Below are 26,297 nucleotides of genomic sequence, written 5' to 3'. Positions count from 1 at the left end.
CTCCACCCTTTTTCTTGATGGAGCAAATGGTATGACAGGCTAAGTAATACAGCGAAAATTAAAAATGAAGGCAGGAAGAAAAGCAATGGCAGAAAACAAGCAAATTTATTAGCAGAAAATGTAATATAAAATGTTACAAGGAATATAATTTCCTATACATTATGTGAATTCATGGTAGTGGATAAAGTGACATGAGAAGTATTTCCATGAAAGAGGTATGACCTTACATACTTTACAAGTGATAGGCTGAAAAGAAGCCACAAGAGACTTATGACGGGTCATGCTAGTGAATGAAAATATCTCACATAGCACTGCCCGATACCATGAATCTGTTTTATATTTATTTGGGTTGTTTTGGTTATTACAATATGTGATTTATTTTGAAGAGAGTTAGTAAATGTTGAAAATTGTTTTGTTCCTGGATTGTGCTGACTGGTGAGTAATAAAAGCAACACAAACTGTCGTAGTCTCAGTTAGTGGATTGGGTAACTCTTTTTTGACCTGGCTCCTGTGGCCAGCATAGATAGGGATGGCAGAGACTGGTTCATGACATTTGATGTTGTAGAAGGATTCAGATTCTGGGTTGGTTGGGTCTATGGATTTTTAAAAAATAAGTGGTTATGGTTGGAGTTCTATGACTGGCTTTGGGCTGAGATTTCTGTGATCTGACTTGCTTTCAGGTTCTACTGCTGTAACACATGTTGTTTGCATGAGAAATTATGTGCGTTAAATAACTGTTATTTTGGTAATCTCTTGCCTAAAGTGATAGCTGCAATTTCTGTGTATTTCTTGTAGTTTGTTTTCAGTGTTTTTTCTGCTTATAATAAAATAAAATGGAGAGGAGCGTGAAAAGGAATGCTGGATTTTCCCTTTTTTTTTTTTCCTTTGGTAGCAACTGTCCTTTTTTGATAACATCGAGAGCAGTAATTCCCAAACTGTGGTGCATGTACCACTGGTGGTATGTACATCACAAACATGGTAAGTAAATTGGTTTGAAGTACATTATCAGAATAAGAATTCACTGTATCTACACACTTAAAGTAGTACAGCAAGTAGTTTTCAGATTTAGAGGTCATATGCTAGATCCACTGACCCATAATGTGACAGGGAAGTGAGATATTTCAAAATAAGGAAGTCGTGCATATACCACGCGGTGATACCTTGAAAGGTATACTGACATGTGAAGACCTTGGATGTATAATCCTCCCACAAGAAATTATTTTGGAAATACCTGACACCTGATGCAATCTGGTATACTCCAAATGTGAGCTCCAGTCATAGCTAGTGGTGGTGATTTAGCATTCTACTTAAACTCTGTGACTGAAGGCCAAAAAGGACGATTAGATTATCCAGTTTGGTCTCTTGTACATCACAGGCAACTAACAGCACCCAGCACCAGCACACTAAACCCAACAACCAAAATGAGACCAAAGTATTACAATCCATAGAAGACTAGCAGAGAATAGGAAGGACAAAGGTGCACCAGTATTCCAGGCCCCTACAATGGGAGGGAATTGATTAAATGAGATAGATATACCCACATAATCCTGGCACATGACCCACACCAGCATGCTGCAGAGGAAAGTGAAAAAATCCCAGTCACTGCCAATCTGACCGAGGGGAAAATTCCTTCTCAGTCTCACATATGGCAATCAGTTAGACTCTAAGCATGTGAGCAAGAAACAGCCAAACACGCACCTGACAGAGAGAATGCTCACTGCCACCTCAGTGCCCTGGTTCTCCCCGCCTAACGTCCCATCTTCAGCTGTGGCCATCCCTGAAGCTTCAGAGAAAGGATATAAAAGAAACCCTCCCAGTTTCCCATACAGTGGGGGTGGTGGGAAATCCCTTCCTGACCCCTGCTGGTGGCCGGATGAAACCTGAAGCATGAGCTTTAGGAACATAAGACATAAACCAGAACCAAGACTGTTGAGCCCTGTCCACTACCACCATAAGCAACTGCATCATACTATTGCACTCATAGGTTTGTACAGCTTTCTCTTAAAACTAATTAAGTTGTTTGTCCCCACAACTCCTATCGGGAGCCTGTTCTAGAACATCACTCCTCTGATGGTTAGAAACCTTCTTCCAATTTCCAGCCTGAATTTGTTCATGGACAGTTTATATCCATTTGTTCTTGTACCAACACTGTCCTTTAGTTTGAAGATCTCTTCACCTTTCCTGGCATTTACCTTTCACCTTTCTTGGCATATATTTATAAACAGCAATCATCTCCCCTCTCAGCTTTTATTTTGCTAGACTAACCAAACCAATCTCTTTTAGTCTCATAAAATAGGCCCTCCATTCCCATGATCATCCTAGAAGTACTTCTCTGCACCTGTTCCAGTCTGAATTCATCTTTCTAAAACATGGGTGATCAGAATTGTACACAATATTCCAAATGAGGTCTTATCAATGCCTTGTACAATGGCATTCATAGTCCTCTCTCTCTACTGGAAATGCCTTGATTGAATCATCCTAGAATCACATTTTCCTTTTTACCAGCAGCATTGGATTGGTGTCTCAGTCTTCCTGTGATCAAGCCACAAAGCCAGGTCTCTCCCTTCCTCTGTCACTTCCAACTGATGAGCTGCCAACCCTCCCTTCAGTTTTTGTGCAGAATTTCAACAAGTGCTCCTGAGAGCCCCCTCCCGAACATACTAATGATTGGCAGTTCCAGCTACACATGGACCCCAAGTTACTTAATCACACGACACTTGTAATCACTTCTCAGCTGTGGCTGTGTGTTTAATTCCAGGTGAAGTTCAAGCTGCTGATAATAATTCAACCAAGTACTTAAGCATGTGTTTAAGTGCATTCCTATTCCACAAAGCATTTAACCATGTGCCTACAATTAACATATACGTACATATATGTCGGAATTGCGGCCTATAGCTCTGAATGGCACAAGACCCAATTATTCTGCAGAGCTGATCAAATAACTGATTTTTCAGTTTAGTCAATGAACCTAAAAATCCTAAGAATTTCATTTTGGGTCTTTGTGTTTTTTCCTGCTGAAATGAAAAATTGACATGTCACCTCCCCCCTTCCCAAGGCAAATGCAGCGTTTTGTTGGCCCGAAATGAATTTTTTTCATTTTTTCCTTATGTTTTCAGGGTTTTCTTTACCCTTTTTCATTTTTCTTTAAACAAAATCTAGCTAAAATTTTGAAACAAAACATTTTCAAATTAAAAGTTACAACATTTTTTGTTTAAAAAGTCAAAAAAGTGTTTTGACTATTTTATTAGTCAAGTTTACCTAAACAGAGGGACAGAAAAGAGAATGAGTAAGTAAGCATCAGAGGGGAAAAATAACAAGTGTATGATGGGAAGAAAAGAGTGGGAAGGGGAAATTTAGGAAAAGAGAAGGAAGGAAAATGATCAGAAACAAGGAAAGAGAGAGAACATGGGTAAGACATTAAAGAACACAACACAGGGAAAAGTGCAAGGGAAATTTTACCTATAGAGTAATCAGCCTAGGGAAAAACAGATGCTGAAAGTTATGGAAGAATACACATAGACGAAAAATAATGACTGGAGGGAAACAGAAGAAATAATAAAAACAAGGAAGATACAGAAGGTTAATGAAAATATTTTAAATAGATAATACTTAACTACATATTCCTTAATTAAAAGCACATTTGATTTTTGTGGTGAAACAAGGACTCTGTGGGGAAAACAGTTGCTCTCGGATGTCTGTGTTGGTGAAAAAATAGAGGAGTGTACGCATACACTTCTAATCTCTTATCCTGGACCATTCAGATCTTTGCTGTAGCCCCAATTCCAGGCAAGGAAAACGGGAATTCATCAACAGACATTGGTTCAATAAAAGATATTACCTCACCCACCTTGCCTCTCTAATATCCTGGGACTACCACAGCTACAACTATATTAAAAAGGATAGACCGATAAAGGAAAAATGGACATCGGATAGTTGAACTGGCTTGAAAGAAGAGAGCTAACGGTTTCTCTTCATCTCTTAGATTTGCCCAAAGTTAGACATTCCTCCAAAACTTTATTTTGGACTACAGGTAAGGGGAGGACGCTGTTGATATTTGGGTTTGTTTTACAATAGCCCAATAGCCGATATAATAAAATGAGTTTAAATCTCACCAAAGCAATTGAGTCCTTTACTGAACCAACCACCACTCTGGGCTTGTCTTCAGTACACTGTTGGCACATGCTATAATGCAAGTTTTGCCCATAAATTGATTCCCATCCACACACACAATTCTCTGGCTTGAGTTAAGTGGTGTTTTAAATATTCTAGGGATATAAATAGCGGTTAAAAAAAGTAACCATGTAACCAATTAAAATTTTATCGGTTACATGTGACACGTTTTACTTCATATTCTTTATGAAAGTATGCTTATGATATGAATATGACATAACTGAGATATACTTTATGCAAGATGGCTTATGTAAGATACCATTGGAAAAGTTATGATTTATTGAATGTGATTATCCAATTTGTATGCCTGTATCATTTCTGTATCTGCAGTTAGGGATATTAACTATGTACCTGTATTTCAAATGTGTTAATTTGGGTGTCTCCACCAACCAGCACTTCAGGTACAACAATGGAAAAGCCAGACAGGCCTCATGGGCCATTAGCAGAAACAATGGACTGTGAAAGAGCTTAGGCTTCTTGTGGACTCTGGAGACAGTTTAGGAGCAATGGCTGCCACAGCCATGAAGAGACATGGGTCCGAGTCACCTGGTACTGGATACCCTCCTCCCCTTTTGGAATGCCAGTGGTTTTCCACTAGAAGACAAAGGGTTCCCGCCTTCACAAGAGCTATATAAGGCAGGGGAGTGACATCATCATGGTCCTCCTCTGCCTCCCCACCCAAAGAGACACAAAAAACACTTGGAAGCAAAAACTAAACTAAGGGGGAAAGGACAGAACCCAAGCTGGAAGGGCACCTACCTTGTAAGTAATAATACCTGAGGTCTCAAGAGGGAGACCAGTGCAGCTGTCTTTCAAGACCTTCTGTAATCTGCCTGCAACAATATCTAGGATGAGAAATTCGATTTGTAACCAATTTCTTTAATGAACCTATCTTAGTTTGAGTGTTTGGTTTCATTTGCTTAGTAATCTGCTTTGTTCTGTCTGTTATCTCTTATTTTCACTTAAAATACACCTTTATTAAGTGTAGTTAATACACTTACTTCTTGTTTATAATAAAACTCAGTTTATGCAATTTCTAACTGGGTGGGCAAGAAGTGTGCACACCTCTCTTCACATTGAGGAAGAGGGCGGATTTTTATGAGCTTGCGCTGTGCAGATTTTTCTATATATATATATTTTTCTATATAGATTTTCTAATAATACAAGACAGTATTATTTTGGGTTTATCTCCCAAAAAGGGGTGTGCATGGGACTGCTGGGGGAGTCCTCTCACACAGAGCTGACGTCAGTCTGTCTGCAGCGGGGTGTGGCCCTACCTGTGTGTGTGTGTGCGTGCGCTGCAAGAGGCCGGAGAGCCTAATTCAGCAAAGTACGGAGAAGGAACCCAGGCTGATTGAGCAGGAGAGGCTTAGTTAAACCCCACAACATCAGGTGGCATCCCAGAAGGGGGGGGGGTCTAACCTGTCACAACATGGTTAAATGTTTAACTGGGGAACTAGGGGTGCTGCAGCACCCCCCACGTTTTATGCAGGGCCCCTGCTGCTGGCCCCCGCACCCAGGGACCCCCCCCCACACACACACACACACAGGGCAGCAGAGGACTCAGACCCGGCAGTGGAGTTAATCATTAACTGAAACCAGTAAGACTGATGCTTATCGGTTAACCAGTTAAACTTTTACGTCCCTAAAAGCTTCATGTACCTAGCTTGTCAGGGGGTGTGGGCTGATGCTCCAATGCTGCTGATGTTGGAGATAGGAATACCCTGAGGATGCAGCAGCTAAAATTATAACTCACCAGCTGCTAATGCAATCACTCCATGTAGCTCCAGTGTGGTCATTCACTCTCTCTTGAGCTAGGCTAGCTCTAGTGTACTTACTGTTGCAGTGAAGACAACTCTTCTGAGTGGTCTGTCATATCAAACTCAAATCTATATAACTACTTCTCCTTGTACATTGCTGCATCTCAGTAATGACTGCTGAGAACTGTAGTAAATTTATTTTGATTTACAGTATATTTACAATTGGATCCTTACAGATTATATATCACAAATTTTTGTATGATGTACTGCTGTGCATTTTTAACTTTTTTTTTGCCAAATTATTAAAATTTTGAGTAACCCCTCCAGAAAATAAAACTTTAAAAATCCCATTGAATCTTGCTGCAAATTTGCTGGCACACTTCTGGGATAACTGTAACCCCCAGCTCACTATAGCTCACAATTACACCAAAACCTGTTCTAGTGTCCTATAAATCCACACCTGTGATATCTGCATCACACTTTAAAATGCACAGTAACTTCTTTATTGTGTTTAAGTCATTTAGCTTCTTTGCAGGTAACAGGACTGAAATTATTACCCCAACATGTTCCCTTCCTCAAACTTACACTTAATTACTCAAATTTACTCTTAAGAAATTAAAGCATCTTTTGCTTGGAATCCAACAGATCTTTAGATGGGTACATGGCTATATTTACCCTGGCTCTGTGTACAGTTTTGGGATTGCTTTAGTTGAGCAATGTTGTCTGGTGAACCCTTTTATCCAGGTATAGTAATTTGCAATATGTATGGAAGCCAGAGGCTTCAACAGGAAGAAAATGGACACAAATCTAGAGTAATCATAGCAGCAATGGCAGGAGTAATTTGCTTTGTATAAGGGTAGATTGGAACAAGCTTCCTTTCCCTTGTTATCAATTGCTGAGTTAACTGCTATCTGGCTTTGGAGATAAAGGCAACATATTTTGTTGAATGACACACTATAGGGCTGTCAGTTAGCTTGGGGTGCCTGGGTAATAAATAGTACCATAAGATATAGTAAAAAGAACAGGAGGACTTGTGGCACCTTAGAGACTAACAAATTTATTTGAGCATAAGCTATCGTGAGCTACAGCTCACTTCATCGGATGCATTCAGTGGAAAATACAGTGGGGAGATTTATATACATAGAGAACATGAAACAATGGATGTTACCATACACACTGTAACGAGAGTGATCACTTAAGGTGAGCTATTACCAGCAGTAGGGGGGGAGGGACACAACAACGACACCTTTTGTAGTGATAATCAATACAAACAGATGGACATCATACCAAAAGGACTGAAGGTAAAAAATCCATTACAATCTACATACCACACAGACTATGCTGACAGCTTGTGCCACACCCTCTCAAAGAAACTGCGGAACCACCTGATCAACATTCTCTACAGCAAACAGGGAAAGATTAAGAATGAGCTCTCAAAACTGGATACTCTCATAAAAAACCAACCTTCCAGACAAACTTCCTCGTGGCTGGACTTTACAAAAACTAGACAAGCCATTTACAACACACACTTTGCTTCTCTACAAAAGAAAAAGGACACTAAACTATACATGCCACAAGGGGCCACAACAGTGGTTCCCTTAACCCACCCAGCAACATTGTTAATCTATCCAACTATACTCTTAGCCCAGCAGAAGAATCTGTCCTATCTCGGGGCCTCTCCTTCTGCCCTTCCACCCCCACAAGCATGATACAGTTCTGTGGTGACCTAGAATCCTATTTTCGACGTCTCCGACACAAGGAATATTTCCAACACACCTCTGAACAACATACTAACACACAGAGACCTTCCTACCAAGACTACAAAAAGAAGGATTCTGGGTGGACTCCTCCTGAAGGTCAAAACAACAGACTGGACTTCTACATAGAGTGCTTCCGCTGATGTGCACGGGCTGAAATTGTGGAAAAGCAGCATCACTTGCCCATAACCTCAGCCGTGCAGAACACAATGCCACCCACAGCCTCAGAAACAACTCTGACATCATAATCAAAAAGGCTGACAACGGAGGTGCTGTCGTCATCATGAATAGGTCGGAATATGAACAAGAGGCTGCTCGGCAGCTCTCCAACACCACTTTCTACAGGTCATTACCCTCTGATCCCACTGAGGTTACCAAAAGAAACTACAGCATTTGCTCAAGAAACTCCCTGAAAAAGCACAAGATCAAATCTGCACAGACACACCCCTGGAACCCCGACCTGGGGTATTCTATCTGCTACCCAAGATCCATAAACCTGGAAATCCTGGATGCCCCATCATCTCAGGCATTGCCACCCTGACAGCAGGATTGTCTGGCTATGTAGACTCCCTCCTCAGGCCCTATGCTACCAGCACTCCCAGCTATCTTCGAGACACCACTGACTTCCTGAGGAAACTACAATCCACCGGTGATCTTCCTGAAAACACCATCCTGGCCACTACGGATGTAGAAGCCCTCTACACCATCATTCCACACAAAGATGGACTACAAACCATCAGGAACAGTATCCCCGATAATGTCACAGCAAACCTGGTGGCTGAACTTTGTGACTTTTTCCTCACCCATAACTATTTCACATTTGGGGACAATGTATGCCTTCAAATCAGAACGCCACTAGCCATCACCTTCAGCCCCCAACTAAAACCTCTCCAACGCATCATCTTGGGAGACAGGCCAGTCCTTGCTTACAGACAGCCCCCCAATCTGAAGCAAATACTCACCAGCAACCACACACCACACAACAGAACCACTAACCCAGGAACCTATCCTTGCAACAAAGCCAGCTGCCAACTGTGTCCACATATCTATTCAGGGGACACCATCATAGGGCCTAATCACATCAGCCACACTGTCAGAGGCTTGTTCACCTGCACATCTACCAATGTGATATATGCCATCCTGTGCCAGCAATGTCCCTCTGCCATGTACATGGGTCAAAGTGGACAGTCTCTATGTAAAAAAATAAATGGACACAAATCAGACGTCAAGAATTATAACATTCAAAAACCAGTTGGAGAACACTTCAATCTCTTTGGTCACTCGATTACAGACCTAAAAGTTGCAATTCTTCAACAAAAATCTCCAAAAACAGACTCCAACGAGAGACTGCTGAATTGGAATTAATTTGCAAACTGCATACAATTAACTTAGTCTTGAATAGAGACTGGGAGTGGATGGGTCATTACACAAAGTGAAACTATTTCCCCATGTTTATTCTCCCCCTCCACCCTAACTGTTCCTCAGACTTTCTTGTCAACTGCTGGAAATGGCCCACCTTGATTATCACTACAAAAGGTCCCCCACTCTCCTGCTGGTAATAGCTCACCTTAAGTGATCACTCTCGTTACAGTGTGTATGGTAACACCCATTGTTTCATGTTCTCTATGTATATAAATCTCCCCACTGTATTTTCCACTGAATGCATCCGATGAAGTGAGCTGTAGCTCACGATAGCTTATGCTCAAATAAATTTGTTAGTCTCTAAGGTGCCACTAGTACTCTTCTTTTTGCGAATACAGACTAACATGGCTGCTACCCTGAAATCTGTCATAAGATATAGTGTCAGTGACACTACATCTGCTCTGAGGCTTCAGTAGGCATCCTCCAATATGTGCTTGATTGGTAAAGAATGATTTAGTGTATTGGCCAGAAGCACCAACAAACCACTCATTTGCTGTACCATCCCCTGCCCTCCTTTGGAGTAATATATGATTTATACGGACTCAAATAAGAGGACATATAAGCAGAAGTATTAAGGTGGTCTTGCTGTCTCCATCATACTGATTGATGCCTTATTCAAACTGCATATTGCACAACATGGATCAGAATAACTGAAAATCCAAATCGGGCATCTTTCTCCCTTAAAAAAAATGTCTGTTGTGACATTCTTGCTCTAATCAGCCTTTTGCTGTGATATTTTTTATGTCAATAGCTAATACTTCCATCACTAGTTAGCACCATGTAACAAAGTGGGGCAAATACTTTGTCTACATTTTGCCTATCTTTGTCATGAAATTGCTCTAAGTACTACAGGATCATGTTTCATGTGATCTCGGTCTCTGAAAATGGTGAAAATAGACTTCTTTTGCATCCGCACATGCACACCCCCCCCCTTCTACAGAAATCTCTTCCGGTGACAGGTGGTTATTTGAAATATATTACATACATTTTTGCATGGTTTTCTCTGAAAAAGGCACATAATAAAAATAGTGAGTGAAATAAGCTCAAGTTTTTCACATCTGTATTTTGTTATTCAATGTCTTGTCTGAAAAAATAGAAAACCAAATAAACATTATGTTTCTTGTATCTATTTTCCCTAACTAGGGATTGCCATTAAACTAGCTATATTGTTAAAGTGATTTAACTCCAAGAAGATCAATAGCAGCAGTATTCTATTTAATGAACTCGGCCACTGAAAGTGAATATGTATTATTCAACTTTTCTGAGTGAACTACACCTATACCCTGATATAACGCGGTCCTCCAGAGCCAAAAAATCTTACCACATTATAGGTGAAACTGCGTTATATCGAACTCGCTTTGACCTCGAGCATTTCTGTTATTAATAATCACTTCCCGCCCCCGGACTAGCCCCTCAGAACCCCTGACCCATCCAAACCCCACCCAGCTCCTTGTCCCCTGACTACCCCCTCCAGAGACCCCCCGCCCCTAACCACCCCTCCCAAGACTCACCCCCTATCTAAGCCCCCTGCTCCTTGTCCCCTGACCGCCCCCTCCAGAGACCCCCCCGTCCCTAATCACCCCCAGGACCCCACTCCCTACCCAACCCCCCTGCTCCCTCACTGCCCCTACTCCTATCACACCCCTGTCCCCTGACAGGCCCCCCGGGACTCCCACACCCTATCCTGTTCCCCATCCCCAGAACCTCCGAACCATCCAACTCCCCCTGCTCCCTGTCCCCTGACCGCCTTCCAAGACCTTCTGCCCCTTATCCAACCCCTCCGCTCCAGCCTGGCACCCTTAACACGCCGCTCAGAGCAGCGTGTCAGAGCCAGACATGATGACATGCTGATCTGTCGGAGTGAGCAGCCCCGCCCCCCAGAGTGCTGCTTTACCACGTTATATCTGAATTCGTGTTATATCGGGTCGCGTTATATCGGGGTAGAGGTGTATAATCATACATGAGATGATTATGATCTGCGCATGTAAACTTGCTCTTTTAGCAAAGAAAAAATTACTAGAGTAGAATTCTATGGTAGGTTTTGTTAAAAAAAAAAGAAAGATATAATGACATTCTTTTCAAAATTGTGTGATATCAAGAAAAAACAGCAAATGAAACAGACACTGAATACTCAAGTTATAACCTACAGGACAGTCCATTATTTTGTATTTTAGGCCACTTAACTATTTAACAAGATTAGATCTCATACATGGTAAATAAAAACAGAAAATCTACAATTTCTAGTTCCAGATTTGTGAAGTTGATCATAGGGCTGTTTTTTTAAAGATAAGTCTCCAAGTATCCTGGAATCCTATGCCCTAGGAATTTGTCAGAATTGTACTCCAGAATCTAACTTTTTACAAAGAAAAAAGTTTTAACTCCTATAGTTGTGAAGATAGTTCCCATTTGGAAACCTAAGTTTTAGCTGACGAAGTGTCTACGTGCGTATGCAAGCAGTCAAACAATAACTCTAAAAGACTCCTGATTACCTCAGAGAGGTGTTGACTCTGAGACCTAATGACATCATCTTAAACAATAATAATTAACACTGTTACTCTTTCATGGCCCATCATTTTGGCTTAAACAATCAGCTACACTAATGGTCTTATCTATAATTTTAGATGCATTGGCAGATACAGGAATAGGGACTAGTGGTGCAGCTGGTTGCTGTCAAAGGTTGCTAGGATGGGGAAAAAAGAAATCAAGTCCTCCTCTGTGGCAAAAGCTTGGTGCTCCAAAAAAAAAAACTCTTGGTGCTCCAAAACCAAAGTGTTTCCCATGCCTACCTTCGAGCCAAAACCCAAACTGTCTCTTACACAGCTGCCAAAGTCTATGAGTATTTCCCAGTACAATGTTTACAGTACAGAGATGCATTACAAATAAAAATCATGTGGCACATTAAACATCTAGGAACAGCATGAAAATGGAATTTAACATAATTAAATAGCACAAGAAATACTTCAATGATTGTTGTTATTCATTTTCCACAGTGAATGCAATAAAACCCTCTATTATTAAATGTACTTGAAGTAGGCACAGGTATTTTAGTCTGCTGCACCTGAGTGCTGAATAATTTAAGCCTAGTTTGCTACAGAGTATGCAGGGCTCCTAATCATCCAAGAAACATGGAATTGGTATCATTTAAAAAAAAAAAAGGAAAATAGGCAAGCAGTTTATCATAGAATCATAGAATATCAGGGTTGGAAGGGACCTCAGGAGGTCATCTAGTCCAACCCCCTGCTCAAAGCAGGACCAATTCCCTACCAACTAAAACTAAGTTTAGAATTCATCTTTTCAAAAACTTGTCTATCATAAGGTGATATGCTCCATTACATAGTGCTTGCTGCCTAGAGTAACGTTACATCACCATGTAAGGATGCTACAAAAGGGTAACAATGGTTAATCCACATGCTACATGGCATAGTACAAGGCCTATAGACCACTCAAGAACTATTGCCTGCCTCACTAAAGGTAGCCTATTAAAAGGGGACATGTTGGACAGAGTTACCCCAGGCTCAAGCTCTATTCTACATTGGCACAGAGAGAGGCTGAGCGTCCTTCTAGGTGTTTGCCATCCCGAATTTCTATGACTCTACTGCATCTGATAATTACAAGAGTCAAAAAAACTTGACATACATGGACATGTTTGTGTTAGAAAATGTAGCTGAACAAGTACACATGAACATATACAGTTTTGTAACTGTACTTCCTTGTTTAAGCAATCTTCATTTAACCAAAAGACCTGATTAACAAAAGAATGGTTTTACTGTGTCTCACCAGATTGTGCAGGTAGTCTGGGATGCCTGAGATCACAGTTCCTTTAAAGCTAGTTGGCCAACTACCTCCACAATTTCATATAAAATCCTGTTTATCTGAAGATTTCTGATGTCCCCAAGTCCTTTAAATAAATGAGATTGTGCTCAGGACTGGTATAGTATAAGCTATACTTTTACAGCTGAAGGAATGGCCTGGAAGGACATGGGAAATTTAATTGCACAAAGTAGCCTTTATTTAAGTGCTAAAACAGTTTAAACCTATTTAGATATGTAACTCTTGCAGCTGTTACAACGTTAAGACAGTTAATATAAAAGTAAATTTTGTGCACATGTACATCCCCAAGTAAAAACTGCTTTGTGACTAACACTCATATTTCAGGGTTGTGTGAATGCAGCCTGAACAAAAGCTAACAATTGATGAAAAGTACAACTATTTAACACAGTTCGTTAGAGAAGCATGCATACATGCATAGACTCACATGTAGAGCGAGATGCTGGGAGAAAAGTACAGACTGTAGGACATTTACATTTTTACTGTTGACATTTATTTATTAATAATAACTGATAAAGATGCTGTATCAGCATGTGCTGGCCCTCAAGAAAGATCACATGGCCACCAAGGACTGTTCACAGGTTGAGCCCCAGAATGACACTGAGCATTGTAATCTGGGCAGAAGTGCATGCTGGGAAAGGGCTGTAGAAAAGCCCCAGTAATACAGATCAGCAAAGAGGCAAAATTGGCAGTGGTTTTCACTACTGAGGGAGTTTGTAAGGGGGTAGGGAGTCCAGCAGATGGAAGAAAATTTCAGACAGGCCTAAGAGTAGGGATAAGAGACAGGTGAACAGAATGGTAAGCAAGCCACAGCTGACAAAGCAGCTATGCATAAAGCTAAGTAAATTACCCAGATGAGGTAAGAAAACTGAGGCAGTGGCCATATGTGGCAACAGAAAATTAAGCCATAGGTTTGGATGGTGCTTTATGGAAATTTGAAAGTACATGGTCCACGCTCAAAGAATTTGCAGCCTAAATTAGCCAAACATATGACAAAATATAAAGACCGATAAAAAGTATAGGGAAAGGAAGGACAACGAATAAAACAAACTAAAATAATAAGAGTCCTATTATTCTATATACATATTCACAGTGAATGAATAATATATGTTCTAATATATTTAAACAGTATTTGAGATAGGACGAGAATGGTAGAGTGAAATAGGTTTTGAGGAGGGATCGGAAAGCATGAGGATACTGGGTGCAAAAGAAGAGGGATGTTGTTCCAGCTACAGAGAAATCAGTGGGGAAAATGTCATAACGGTGAGAGTAGTAAGAGGTGAAAAGTAGAGTAAAGAGGTGTGAAGAGGTTTTAGAGTAGCAGCCGTGTTAGTCTGTATCCGCAAAAAGAACAGGAGGACTTGTGGCATCTTAGAGAAGAGTGGGCAGAAACCAGGAGGAAAGTTGTAGTGTCACAGGACATGAGATGTAGGCAGGGGCAGAGCTCTTGCAGAGCCTCAACAGTGAGAGTCAGGCATTTCACCATGCCAGCCTCAGCTCATTTCCTTTCACCAACTTCCTGTCTATCTGCATAACACTGAAACTCCTCAGCCTCATTTTGAAGGAGTGAGAAATGGTTACCATCTTAGCTGCTGAATACTGGACATATTAAAGATGGGAAAGAAAGAGGGTTATAGTAGTCGAGGCAAGACAAAAACATGGACTTGACAGTGGAGAGGGAAAGGGAAGAGTAGATTTTAGAAATGTTATTGAAGGAAAATCAGTAAGATACAGTGAGTGCTTTGATATAGGAGAGGAAGATAGAGTGGAGTTATAGATAACTCAAAAAATGTAACTTTGAGGAAATGGAGTTTTTAATGGTGACGGAGAAAGTGACGACAGAAGAGTCATTAGGAGGATATATAAGTAGTATAGTTTAGTGTTAACACGTTTAGTTTAAGAAACTGCAGGACATTCTTGAAGAGATATAAGAGACAGGAAGTGATGCACACCTGGAGAGAGGAGGTGGAGAGGCATGTAAGAGGTGTCAGAACAGAGGTGATAGAAGACCATGGGAGTACACGAGGTTAGTAGCATTGTTTAACACTGGTTAACTTTTGTATTGTTCATTAAAGAATAGAAGCTTAAATATCTTATCTCAAAAGTTGCATTTTGCAAAATTATTATTAGATGATTAGGGATATTATGTGTTAATATTGTTGAAATAAATCCCAGCTGTTTATAAATATAGAACTGTTTAGCTATTATAAAACTATATGGATCATATTGTACATAGCCAATAGGAAGGAACGTAAAATAAGTCCCCAAAAGTTAAGTCAAAGCTTGTGCATTATTGCCAAGCTTTGACACTGTTCATTGTGACTGGAAGGAAGACTGAAGTATTCCATAGACCAACTGTTTTCCTTTAGTTTTCTTCTACAGACATGAAAAGTAAACTTACAAAAGTAAAAGCTTTTAAGAATCATATATTTTAACAAAACAAATAGTTATTTGTTAATTTTACTTAACCAACCAAAAGTCTCTAAGAACTTGTTGGATGCAGAGGGAAGAAGTAGCAAATTATTTCGATAACACTTAAGGGTAAATGTATTTAAACAGGATCAGAAAAAAATAATATTCACCTAGCTACTAAGCAACTTACAGCTCTGTTGAAATAATAAAACTTAGCACTTATATAATGTTTTATACAGTCAAAGCAATGTATAAATACTGATGCAATTATGTACAGTGAATTGGGTCGGGTGGAAGTCAAATGAAATATTTAAAAAATTTTAAATATAGATTTAAAAAAAAACATATTCCAGTGAAGGAAGCAAAGCGATCCATTTTCTCAGGCTTATTAAGGGCCTGATCGAAATCCTACTAAAGTTAATCAACTGACTCTCACTGATTTCTCAATGGAAGAATGGACTGCAGTCTAAAATGCCAAAAGAACTGTGTGTTGTGTACCTTTACTAGGCTGACATTAAAAACACAAAAACTACAAATGATAACAAAACCCTACTATACAGTGTCCTCCCCTACAGAAAATGAAGTTGACTACCACCATTTGAGTTATCAAATTGCAAGTCTTATTAATATAATGTACTACTCCTTTCCATTTCTCCTAGCTTCTAATTGCTTTAAAGCAAACACAGATATGGAGGTAATGCATTCACACCTACCTCTGCACTTGCAGAGAAGACAACCATGATTATTCTGCTGGAAGCCCATTGGACAGATCTTACCACAAGGAAGTTCTGGGCATTTCTTACAGCGACAGATATCACAGCCATGCTTGTTCTTCCTAGATGACCGAAATAATTTGTCAAAGGTCAGCAGATCACTTTAAATGTCTGATTAAAAAATGCCCATGATCTTCAGAGCAAAGGTTTCCCCTGAAGTGACTAAGTAAGTAAAGAAAATTTCCTGAATTGTAATTCTTGTACTCAGAGGTGGTAAGGGGTAAACAGATCTCCACTCTTGGCTTGTGCTCCCTCTGTGTGACTGGCAGAAACATCCTATTTAAATTTCAAGCTATTAGACCACCTCATTTGCCTGGTACACTTAAGCGCTGATGAGCCAGCACTGCTTTTGACAATCAGTTCTTTTTTCAGGTGAAAGAATAAAAGAGTAGATACAATAGAATATCTCCAAATCTGTAAAGAAGATAGAAGGGTAAGTGGGGATCTATTATAATCACTATCTTCTGAGAACAAAAATTACAAGTAATTTTTTTTTTCTCCAATAAGTAATATACAGTAGATCTCCACTCACGTAAAATGCTCCAGGGATGTAACCGAAAATGTTAAATAAGTAACAGAAAACTTCTTTGAAATATAAGATGAGGAATGCCAATAACCAAGTGGCAAAGGCAGTGAATGCATAGTTGCACATTTTTTAATACAGAAAGATATGTATCCTCACAAAGATACCCAAGATAGAAGCTAAGTACAGAAACATTTTCCCACCTTCCAGATAAATACATTGAAACAAGCAAGAGAATTGAGGGTTTTTATAATCACCAACCAAGTCCTGTAACACTGGTAATGCTAATCAATATGATATTATGAAAAATAGTTCTTCTCAAACAAACTTATTACTGATTTTTGATGAGATCATGTTTTATTATTAAATCTATTTATATTACACACAATCAATGCAGCCTACATTAAGTGGATTAAAAACTGGTTAACAGATAGATTGCAAAAAATTTGAATAAATTGGAACAATTTACCTTGGGATTTGGTGAATTCCCCATCACTTGGGGTCTTTAAATGAAGACCAGCTATCTTTTTAACAGATATACTACAGCTCAAACAGAAGTTATGGTCTCATAGTATTACAGTGAGATGGTAACCGCTCCATAGATAACACTGGAACTAACCAATCTCAGCCCACTAAGTTTGCCAAAACGAAATCAATACACCTGACATTTCCTAAAGGTGATCCTCTAAGGAATGAGAGTCTATAAATAATGTTTTGGGGATAACTGGACAGGATGTAAGTGAAATATGAAAGTCTGAAAAATCAAATCTATTTCACTTTTGTAAAACTGGTCTAACTTTGTTGGAACATTATATTTAAAGAACAGTATTGATCCTCAAGTAGTGTTAACATTATTATCCTCAACAATTCAGAGATTTTTAGATTTCAAGGTCAGAAGGAACCATTGTGATAATCTAGTCTGATCACCTGCATAAAACAGATCATAGAACCTCCCTGAAATAATTCCTGTTTGAACTACAGCATATATTTTAGAAAAACATCTAATCTTGAGTATAATTATTTTTTTGTCCGGTGATGGAAAATCCACAACCCTTACCCTTGGTAAGGAGTGTTGATGAGTGTTGCCTTTGAATCTTTTGGGTAAGACTTGGTAAGATTTTAAGTAATATTACATTAAAAATAAATATACAGTGTTAATTTAAGTTTTCATTAAAAGTGTAAGTTTTTAAGCTTTATGGTGCAAAGATACTATTTTACTTTCATTTTAAAAGCTATTGTTTTTATTTTCTTAAAAATCAGAGTATTTATAATGGTCTTTTTCTCAGACATCCCACACCATTTGTATTCTTTATTCACCTTGCAGCCTCAAAGCCATTGGTTATCAAAACATCTTGAGGGCCAGCATCTTTTCATAGGCACACCTCATTCCAGGAAGGATAGTTGTGGTTGCTGGAATCTTAACCTCCCCAATGCCTTCCCCCTTGAGTGCTCAATCTTTGATTCAGTACCCCTACCAAGGGGCCTGAAAGGCATGGAATGGTAAAAAAGTGGGAGAGACAGACTGTGTGATGAGGAAATTGATGCAGAGAAGGTATGCAGGGAAGGCAGGCATGCAGGGCAAAGTGAAGTGTTGAGCAAAAGGTAAACCATAAGGTTGGGGAATAGAGGTAAATTTTTCTTCCACTAAAACCATCCTAGAAGAGATCATGGACAGGCAGCACTTATGCCCCCCACCCATTCATTTCCCCATACATGGAACTGTTTCTGTGCCACAGTAACACCTCTTTTCCATGTATCCCCAAGTGCAATGTCTGCTGGTTTGAGCACTATGTGATGGTTAGATTTCTGGGACTGTATCGCTGTCTTCTTGGCAGTGAAGAGATAATGGTAGATGTGATGTTTGTTAAGGATTTTGCAGTCAGTTTTTTTCCTGAAGCAATGTAATGATCAAGAGTGTGGTTTTGCCCGCTCTGTAGTGTCCACTCAGAGGATTCTTTTTTCTTATGATTGTAGGTGGGAACATGGTAGTTGTGAGTGGTGTCATCACGGTTGTGACAATTTTTTGAAGTGGAGATAGTGGAAGAATTCTTCTAGTTCTTCACATGTTGGTATGATATCAGGTTCTGTGGTGAGGCACTCTACCTTGGATGGTCCCTTACAATATGTGCTAACTACTTGTGCTAAACTATCTGTTCCACCTTGCATTTTGCTGTGATGCAGGAAGTTCCTTTCCCATATCTGAAGAAGAGCCCTGTGTTGCTCGAAAGCTTGTCTCTCTCATCAACTGAAGCTGGTCCAAAAATAGATATTACTCCACCCACCTTGTGTCTCTAATATCCTGGGACTCACACGGCTACAACTATGCTGAATTCCCATGTTATAGTCAAATATGTTTACTTGTTTCTTTAGTTTCCTGTTAGCAGAATTTCAGTTTTTACATACGGAGTATTTCTACTAAGAAATTTTACCTTGAAAATGCTCTAATCTTTGATGAAAAAGACAGTTCCAGGGTTTCATTAACATCCTTACCCTGAGAACCATGCACACTCAAACACATTGATTAGAACATAGGCTGTGCTATATCTGCAACCAACACCACCTTCCAATATGTTGAACTTCCACAAGTCAAAAAAGCAGAAGTGCTTTGACTAGGCTATACTGCTCTACCAGATTTTGCAGTCTGAAGTCAATGAGACTGGCTTTCCTCAGTGCTTTTTGCCTAAATATGGGCTTAGGAGCCTAATTTAAGGTTCCTATTTTTAAAAATTTTGTTTGGCATGTCTAAAGAAGTCCACAATAACTTGGTTAATATATCAAAAGTCAAAATAACTTTTCATTGTTAACACTGAAGCAATTTTGTTTTGAAATGACAGATTTTATGCCACTAAATTTTTTGTTAAACTACAGTTTTAGCTTAACTTTAAGCATGAGTAGTCTCATTGAGTTTGGGGCTATTCATGTGAGTAATGCTGCATACCTGCGTAACTGTTTGCAGGATCAGGACTTTAATTTTTAATATTTCGTTTTTGCCTCCAGCAGTTTTGTAAAATTCAAATAAAAGAAATTACTGAGTGGCACTTTAAAAAAAACCCCCAACCAACCAGTGTTTATAGTTCAGTTCGTTATACTTTATTTAATCTAAAGTGCAAAAGTACAAATTTTAAAATTATTTTTAGAAAGCCTCAAGTTGATTTAAACAACAAACTAAACCCAAGTGATTTAGATCAACAATTTAAATCACCCCATCTTATTGAAAATAATTACTTAAACTTCAAGACAGCTCTGAGACAAAAATGGTTGAGATAACACTATGGCTGTAATTAACAACATTACAAGAAAGACATATAGTTGGAATTTAGAGATAAGGTTACTAAAAAATGTAGTTGTGTCAACTTTACTTGATCAACTAATATAGAAAACGTTATCGATATTTATCAGAACCCACCTTACTCTCTGCCTTCACTCTGTCCCATTAATATTTCCAATAGTTAACACAATACCTGAATTCACATAGTTCATATGTAAATCAAAGAACCAATTCCTATTCACTTCCTATAAGCTACAGACCCCTCTCCATTTCACATGACTGTTCACAGTGGAAGACAACATCTCACCTCTTACTCATATCCAGTACAGAAAACCTATAATCCCAATCTATCTTTCCTCTACAAACTAATGAACCCAAACTACCTCATCTACACTATATGTATAGAGTAGAAACTACTGCTCCCTACATACCTCTAGACACAGGCCTCATACAATATCTTGTACTTCTATAGCACTCTTCATGTAAGGAGCTATAGTTCTTTAATAGCACTAATGAATTAGGGCCTGATCATGCAAGTATCTAAGCACACTTAACTACTCAATTTATGACATCCAGTACTCTATTCCTCATATGACCTTTAACCCCCTAGATGAACGAGTACCACAATCACTGGAACATGCAGAAGCCCCTATCAAAAATATATTCCATCTTTTTTTGAATTCAGTGATGAAGTCATAATGTGATAAGTTTATAAGGAACAGATTGTGCAACCGTTGCTCGTTTCAGTGAGCACTCAAGTTATTCCATTTAACGGCCCCGTGATGCACAGGCCATGCAAAGTTTCCCTGCATTGCCAGCTAACAGTCTATTTCCCTCTGTGCAGTCAATTTGCACTGCTTCCACTGTGTTTTGGGCTTTGTTTGCCCTCTCAAGGGCAAAACAGGATTTGAATCATAGCTACCAGCGCTTATTGAACACCTCTAGTATTTGTTACCGTCTTTCAAATCTACCCTGTTCAGATGAAAAGCGGTTCAGAAAACTTTATGAGGAATCTTAGGCCACATCACCTGTAAATCAACATCTCTTTTGCATTGCTACTTTATCCTTGATTAGAGAAAAACTATGTTCTAAACAATGGAATTTCAAATGCCGGGGAGGGGGAGGGGAGGAAGAGAGAGAAAAAATGGAAGCTCTCCTCACCTGTTTTAATAGAAATTTACATACTTCAGAAGCTATTTTGTATTATTCTTTTCAATAAAAAATTCCACAGATTTCTGATCTCGTGCTTGAAGTTATTTACAAAAAATCTTTTTTTAGGCAGTCCCTTAGCATTAGATATTGCCAGTGTGCATTCTTGTGTTAACCTGATTTGGTCTTTAACTCTGCAAAACTCATGAAAATTCCTTTATTTTAGAGATCCAAAGTTTGAGAATACCATTTTCCAGCCAATTCTTCCAATTTAACATTTAACCTTTTATTCTGAATACTGAATTTCCCCAGATACTGCATGAGCTTCAGTTGATTTCCTTGGATTGACTATTAATATGAAATACGTATCTACTCTGATTTTCCAAGAATGTATTATTAGTGGGTTAACTAATTTTAAGTGTAGTTCTACTCTGAAAATGGACTATATTTCTTGCTAGAGAGATCTGTGTATATTCAGAAGACAGACACAGATGTATTATTTGCAAACTCACATAAGGAAATACTGCTAAAAGAAAATGTGATGGATTCTATTCCTTCTTGTGCTTTGTCAACACAATTGTTCCCTAAATTACAGTAAATTACATATGCGCAAACCCACTGAAGATGAATTACAAAGGTGCCTAAGAGCATAAACTGTCCTGCAAAACTTTTATTATTGCTGATGATGCAATAGCAGGAAAGAACCCAGCATAGCTCAGATTCCAGTTTGAATGGACAGGTCTGGCAATTAGAAAAAAGGATACTTTTACTTATATAATGAGCACATTTGATCTGCAAATCATTGACATCATAAGGGATTCGCACAATGATTACAAGCACTAATTTAGAGTGGAACCTTAGTTTTAAGTATTTTGATATTTTGAAGAGAGACATCGTCCCCTGTATTGGTAGCTTTTGTGAAAAGGATTTTTATCACAACCCGAGACATTAACTTCCAATCTAGCTTCCATAGCAAAATTGTATGTGTAACATTTAAAACTGTTTGATATAACCTCAGATTGGACATCCTTAATCTAGCATTTTCTAATGCTAATTCATTTGAGTCATGGCTTATGGTTTACACAGCTAAATGGAAAAAATACTTCTCAGTGATTAATTATAAAATGTGGTGGTTTTAACTGGAGAGTTTGTAATAGTAAACTGTTATCTGCATATACAGAAAAACAGCAGCAGCTTTAGAAAAGCCATTGGTTTAAGCAGAGCAAATCTAGGCCTCATTTCAGGGGAAAAAAACCCTGAAGCGCACAATTAAAATGTATCCAAGTTAAAAAAAAGAAAACCAAACCAAAACAAAAAACCCAACCAACCAAACAAAAGGTGACCTCTGTAAAGGAAACAATATAAGAAATACCCACATTAAACATGGAATGCCAAGCCTGGAACTGCTAAACAAAAGGATGGATGCAATTTTAATTTACTATCCAAGAACAAAAGAAAGGACAAAGCTAACAATCTAATGACTAGGAATAAAAATAAATGAATAAAATACCTGCAAAACTATAGCATTTGAACAGCAGAGCTGCATGTACAGGGCTCAATAGTGGCTTTTGTAAGATGTCTACGCTGCAGCTGGGAGCATGCTTCCCAGCTTGAGCAGACAGACGTGCTAGCTCTTTTCAAGCTACAGCACGCTACAAATAGCAGCACAGCCAGGGGGTAGCATGGGTGGCGGTTCAGCATAACTACCTGAGTATGTACCTATAAGGACCAGATGGGTCTGTACTTAGGTGGCGAGCCTGAGATGCTGCCTCAGCTACACTATTTTTAGAGTACCAGCTCAAGCAGAGCTAGCATGTGTCTGTCTACCCGTAGTAGAATACATGCTGCCAGCTGCAGTATAGACAAATGCATAGAGGCAGTGCAGAAGTGCACTGTTGCAGCAAGTATTCTAGGAGACTTTGTGCCTCAGGCAAACACACTGTCTCCTGGAGTATCAGTGGTGCACAGACACTACTGATGTGTCTGTCAAGGTACTTCTATGGCTCTCATCAGTGTAGTATCTCTGTGCTTCATACATCATCATCAACGCTTTTATCCTCACTAGATCTTTGTGAGGGAGGGAAGTATTTTTCAAATGAAGAATTGAGAAAGATTAAGTGATTTGCATAAGGTCACACAGGAAGTTTACAACAGGTGGGAACTGAATCCAGATCTCCTGAGTCCCAGTTCATTCTCTTAACTCTGAGATAATCCTTCCTCCACTGACCCACCCTTCTTTAGGGTACAACTTGTGCTCTCCCTTGTGGAGTTAGCACCACGACTTGCGAAGAGGCAGATGGGGGCCATAATCCTGCCCTTCCCCATTCCCTTTGAGTTGTCCTATGTCCTATGCCACTGTGGACACTGGAGTCACAGTGTTTATGTTTGGGGAAGTGCAACAGTTAGAGACAGCTCCGGCACAGGGTGCAAAACGTGTGGAAGACTCCTCCTGGCCTCCTCCTCCTCCTCTGTGTATCTGCATGGAATTGGGCAAAGTCAGAAAATACCTTCTCTAGTCATGACAAAAATACTATCACCTGTACCTGAATACTAAAATGTTCTGCCAAGAGATAGTGGAATAACAAAGCCTAGATGAGAAAAATTTGAGGCTCTGGGAAATTTCATAGCAAAATCAATCAAGGGGCTTACTTTTTTCTTTTCATCAAGTGTTCAGCTGATTTATTTGGCCCTAACCTACATTACACCAATTCTGACAAAGAAGTACCTAGAATAAAATATCCTTTTGCAATTGATGGTATGGTTTAATGGCATTTTTGTCAAAGAGGGACTGGATTTTCATGTGAATTCTTTTTGACAGGGCTGTACTCGAGTGCATGCTTGAAGGGGGAAATTAGTGAGCTGTCCTACAACATAATTTTGATGATCCACGACTAAAGGTTACTGGGAGTTGCGGGAGGTATTCTTCTTCTTCTTCTTACAGGGCGATCTTCCATGGTAAAAACTGGCTGATTAAACAAACCTTTAAAAATCCATAAAGTTCTTGTTTCTGAGATGGATAATGCTGAAGACATTAAGTCCTCTGGCTTTTGGGTGGCTTTATACTCTGCTTGGGGTCTTGGGGATCTTTGAAGCTGGGCTTGCTGGCATTGCCTGGTTTATTAGCCACTGCTTTTTGTTTATTCCTCCTCTGGTATGAAAAATATGAATGCTAGATGATGGAAACTCAGGGAATTGAAGGTAGCCTTACTTTTGTTCTCTTCCATCCATTCAATTTCTACCCCTTTCCCTAAATTTCTCTACCTCTATGTGACAGGTCCTCATATTTTGCTGCACTTCCTGCAGGAGACCAAAAGACCACAATGATGCATACCTGCAAATTTCTATCCCTGAAGAAGCTGTTTTTGTTGTTGCAAGATACGCATCAAGAGACACACTAATCAGATGCAAATCCTCTTTTATTATGTTCTCAAAGCATCCTTTCTGCTCATGGTGGGGTGAAGGGGAGAAAATTAGCAAATTCATGGGCTTTCCTCCTGTCTCCCTAGAAAGAGGAAGAATCTGTGTCCTTCCAGAAAAGAGACTCCAAAGAAATGTATGATGTTAAGATTTCTTCAGATAGCACTGACCTGATTAATCTTTTTCTGCCTCAGTCTATTGAGTCAGCTAGTTGGAGAGGTGAAGGCGTAGACTGAGGAAAGATGGTGCTGAGAATGCCAACCTCTCTGATGGAATCAATTACTGTTTAACATTTATATAATGTACCTTCGGTACACAATCAATCGGGCTGAACGTGTTGATAGACTTAATGGCTTAGGCACAGACATCAGCAGATTTTGTGTGGCAAGAGCCAGGTGTTCCAACTGATTTTTGGTGAGCAAGATGCCTTGACTGGTTGTACATGGTCAACAGGGCTGCAAACATGCAGGAAGAAAGCATTCATTAAAATGTACAGGAGGCCAATCCACAGTCTTTGACGCTGGGCTCTCTCTGCTATGACAGTGTAGATCTGGAGTGAGCAGAGACCCCAGGAAATCCAAGATGCTGAGGATACATGAGGGATGTATCATATATGCCAAAATATTCAGCTAAAGAAGTAGACCGATTCTTGGGGGCAGGCTCCCATTTTAACTTCACGTCATTGTTGACTGCCACAAGGAAATTATGTCGATGCTCCAACAGATCTAATGCCTTTATGTACCCCTTAACGTCAGACTTAATTTAAATGCTTTGCAAATGGTAAAGTGGCACTGTAGGGTCTATTCAGCTGGTCTTACTTTTAAACAGGCAAATCTGAAGAGTCTCAATTTCCATCTGAGTTATTTAACTAAACTAGTATTTTTAAGGACTTCCAGGCTATTTTAGGGAAAGCCAATCAGACCTGATATGATCTCTCTAAGTCCCTGCAATTTAAAAACACATTCTAGAGACTCTGAATCAATGAGTGTCCAGGTGTGTACTCAGACACCATAGGGAGAAGACATTACCATTATGACGGACATCTGCTAATCACACTTTAGGCTCTTCCTGAAGTCATTGGTCTGTGCCTCAAAAAAACAAACAAATCACAACCCAGAAGAAAAAGAAGGAACGAGCCAGAGACCTGCCATGAAACTCAGCCTTAGCAAAGAGGCATCTCAATCAAATATAAAGTAGTCAGGTATCAAAGACTCATCTCACAGACAAATATCTAATTTGTATATAAACCAATGGAACAGTAAGAAGCAGTAGAAACAATAAGAATAAAGAGAGGACTTCACTTTTTAAAAAATGAATAAACTCTCACAGAGTAAGGATGTACATGTACATATAGCAGCAAAGTCAAAAGATGTTTCTCTGTCCTAAGTAGAAAGAAAAAATGGACTGAGGAATGGCTGACTATTATTCTTAGCAGCTACACATATTCCACTCACTGGTGTTGTGGATTCTGGTTAAGGAAGTTACCGCCAGTCACACACTGGGAGTAAAGAATCATGAATGGAAATCTACTGCATTTACTTACCTTAGGACAACATTAATTCTTCCTAAATACCCAAGGTCCAACATTTAGAAGTTGCATAAATATGTTCATTGTGGGTTTCCGTCCCTACTGTATTTCACTCAAAACTGAAATAAAGTATCCTTTTCCCCTCCCCCCTCATAATTACTGTTTATAAAACAAAACAAAATAGAGTAAGGAAAAAATACTGGATCAAATAAAACTTTTAATCCCATAAAGTGCTCATTAAGAAAGCATGAGTTTTTCACACATTCATTTTAGAGGAAAAATGTATTATA

General features: G+C 39.3%; 1 protein-coding gene across 7 annotated transcripts in view; it reads right to left on the bottom strand.

Annotated features, from left to right (window-relative positions):
* CRIM1 (cysteine rich transmembrane BMP regulator 1) overlaps positions 1–26,297 on the bottom strand; it is a 300,103-nt gene that overhangs the window by 35,774 nt on the left and 238,032 nt on the right. For 5 of the 7 annotated variants that reach the window (XM_073338355.1, XM_073338356.1, XM_073338357.1 and 2 more), the window contains one exon: positions 16,063–16,184. The exons of the other annotated variants lie outside the window; for them this stretch is intronic. In XM_073338355.1, the coding sequence (XP_073194456.1) occupies positions 16,063–16,184 (122 nt within the window). The remainder of the gene's footprint in view (positions 1–16,062; positions 16,185–26,297) is intronic. 7 annotated transcript variants of the gene reach the window in all.

The sequence above is a fragment of the Lepidochelys kempii genome, chromosome 3 (genome assembly GCF_965140265.1).
Source record: "Lepidochelys kempii isolate rLepKem1 chromosome 3, rLepKem1.hap2, whole genome shotgun sequence".
In the NCBI taxonomy this organism is placed as follows: domain Eukaryota; kingdom Metazoa; phylum Chordata; order Testudines; family Cheloniidae; genus Lepidochelys; species Lepidochelys kempii.
This window is presented reverse-complemented; position numbering and strand designations above follow the sequence as displayed.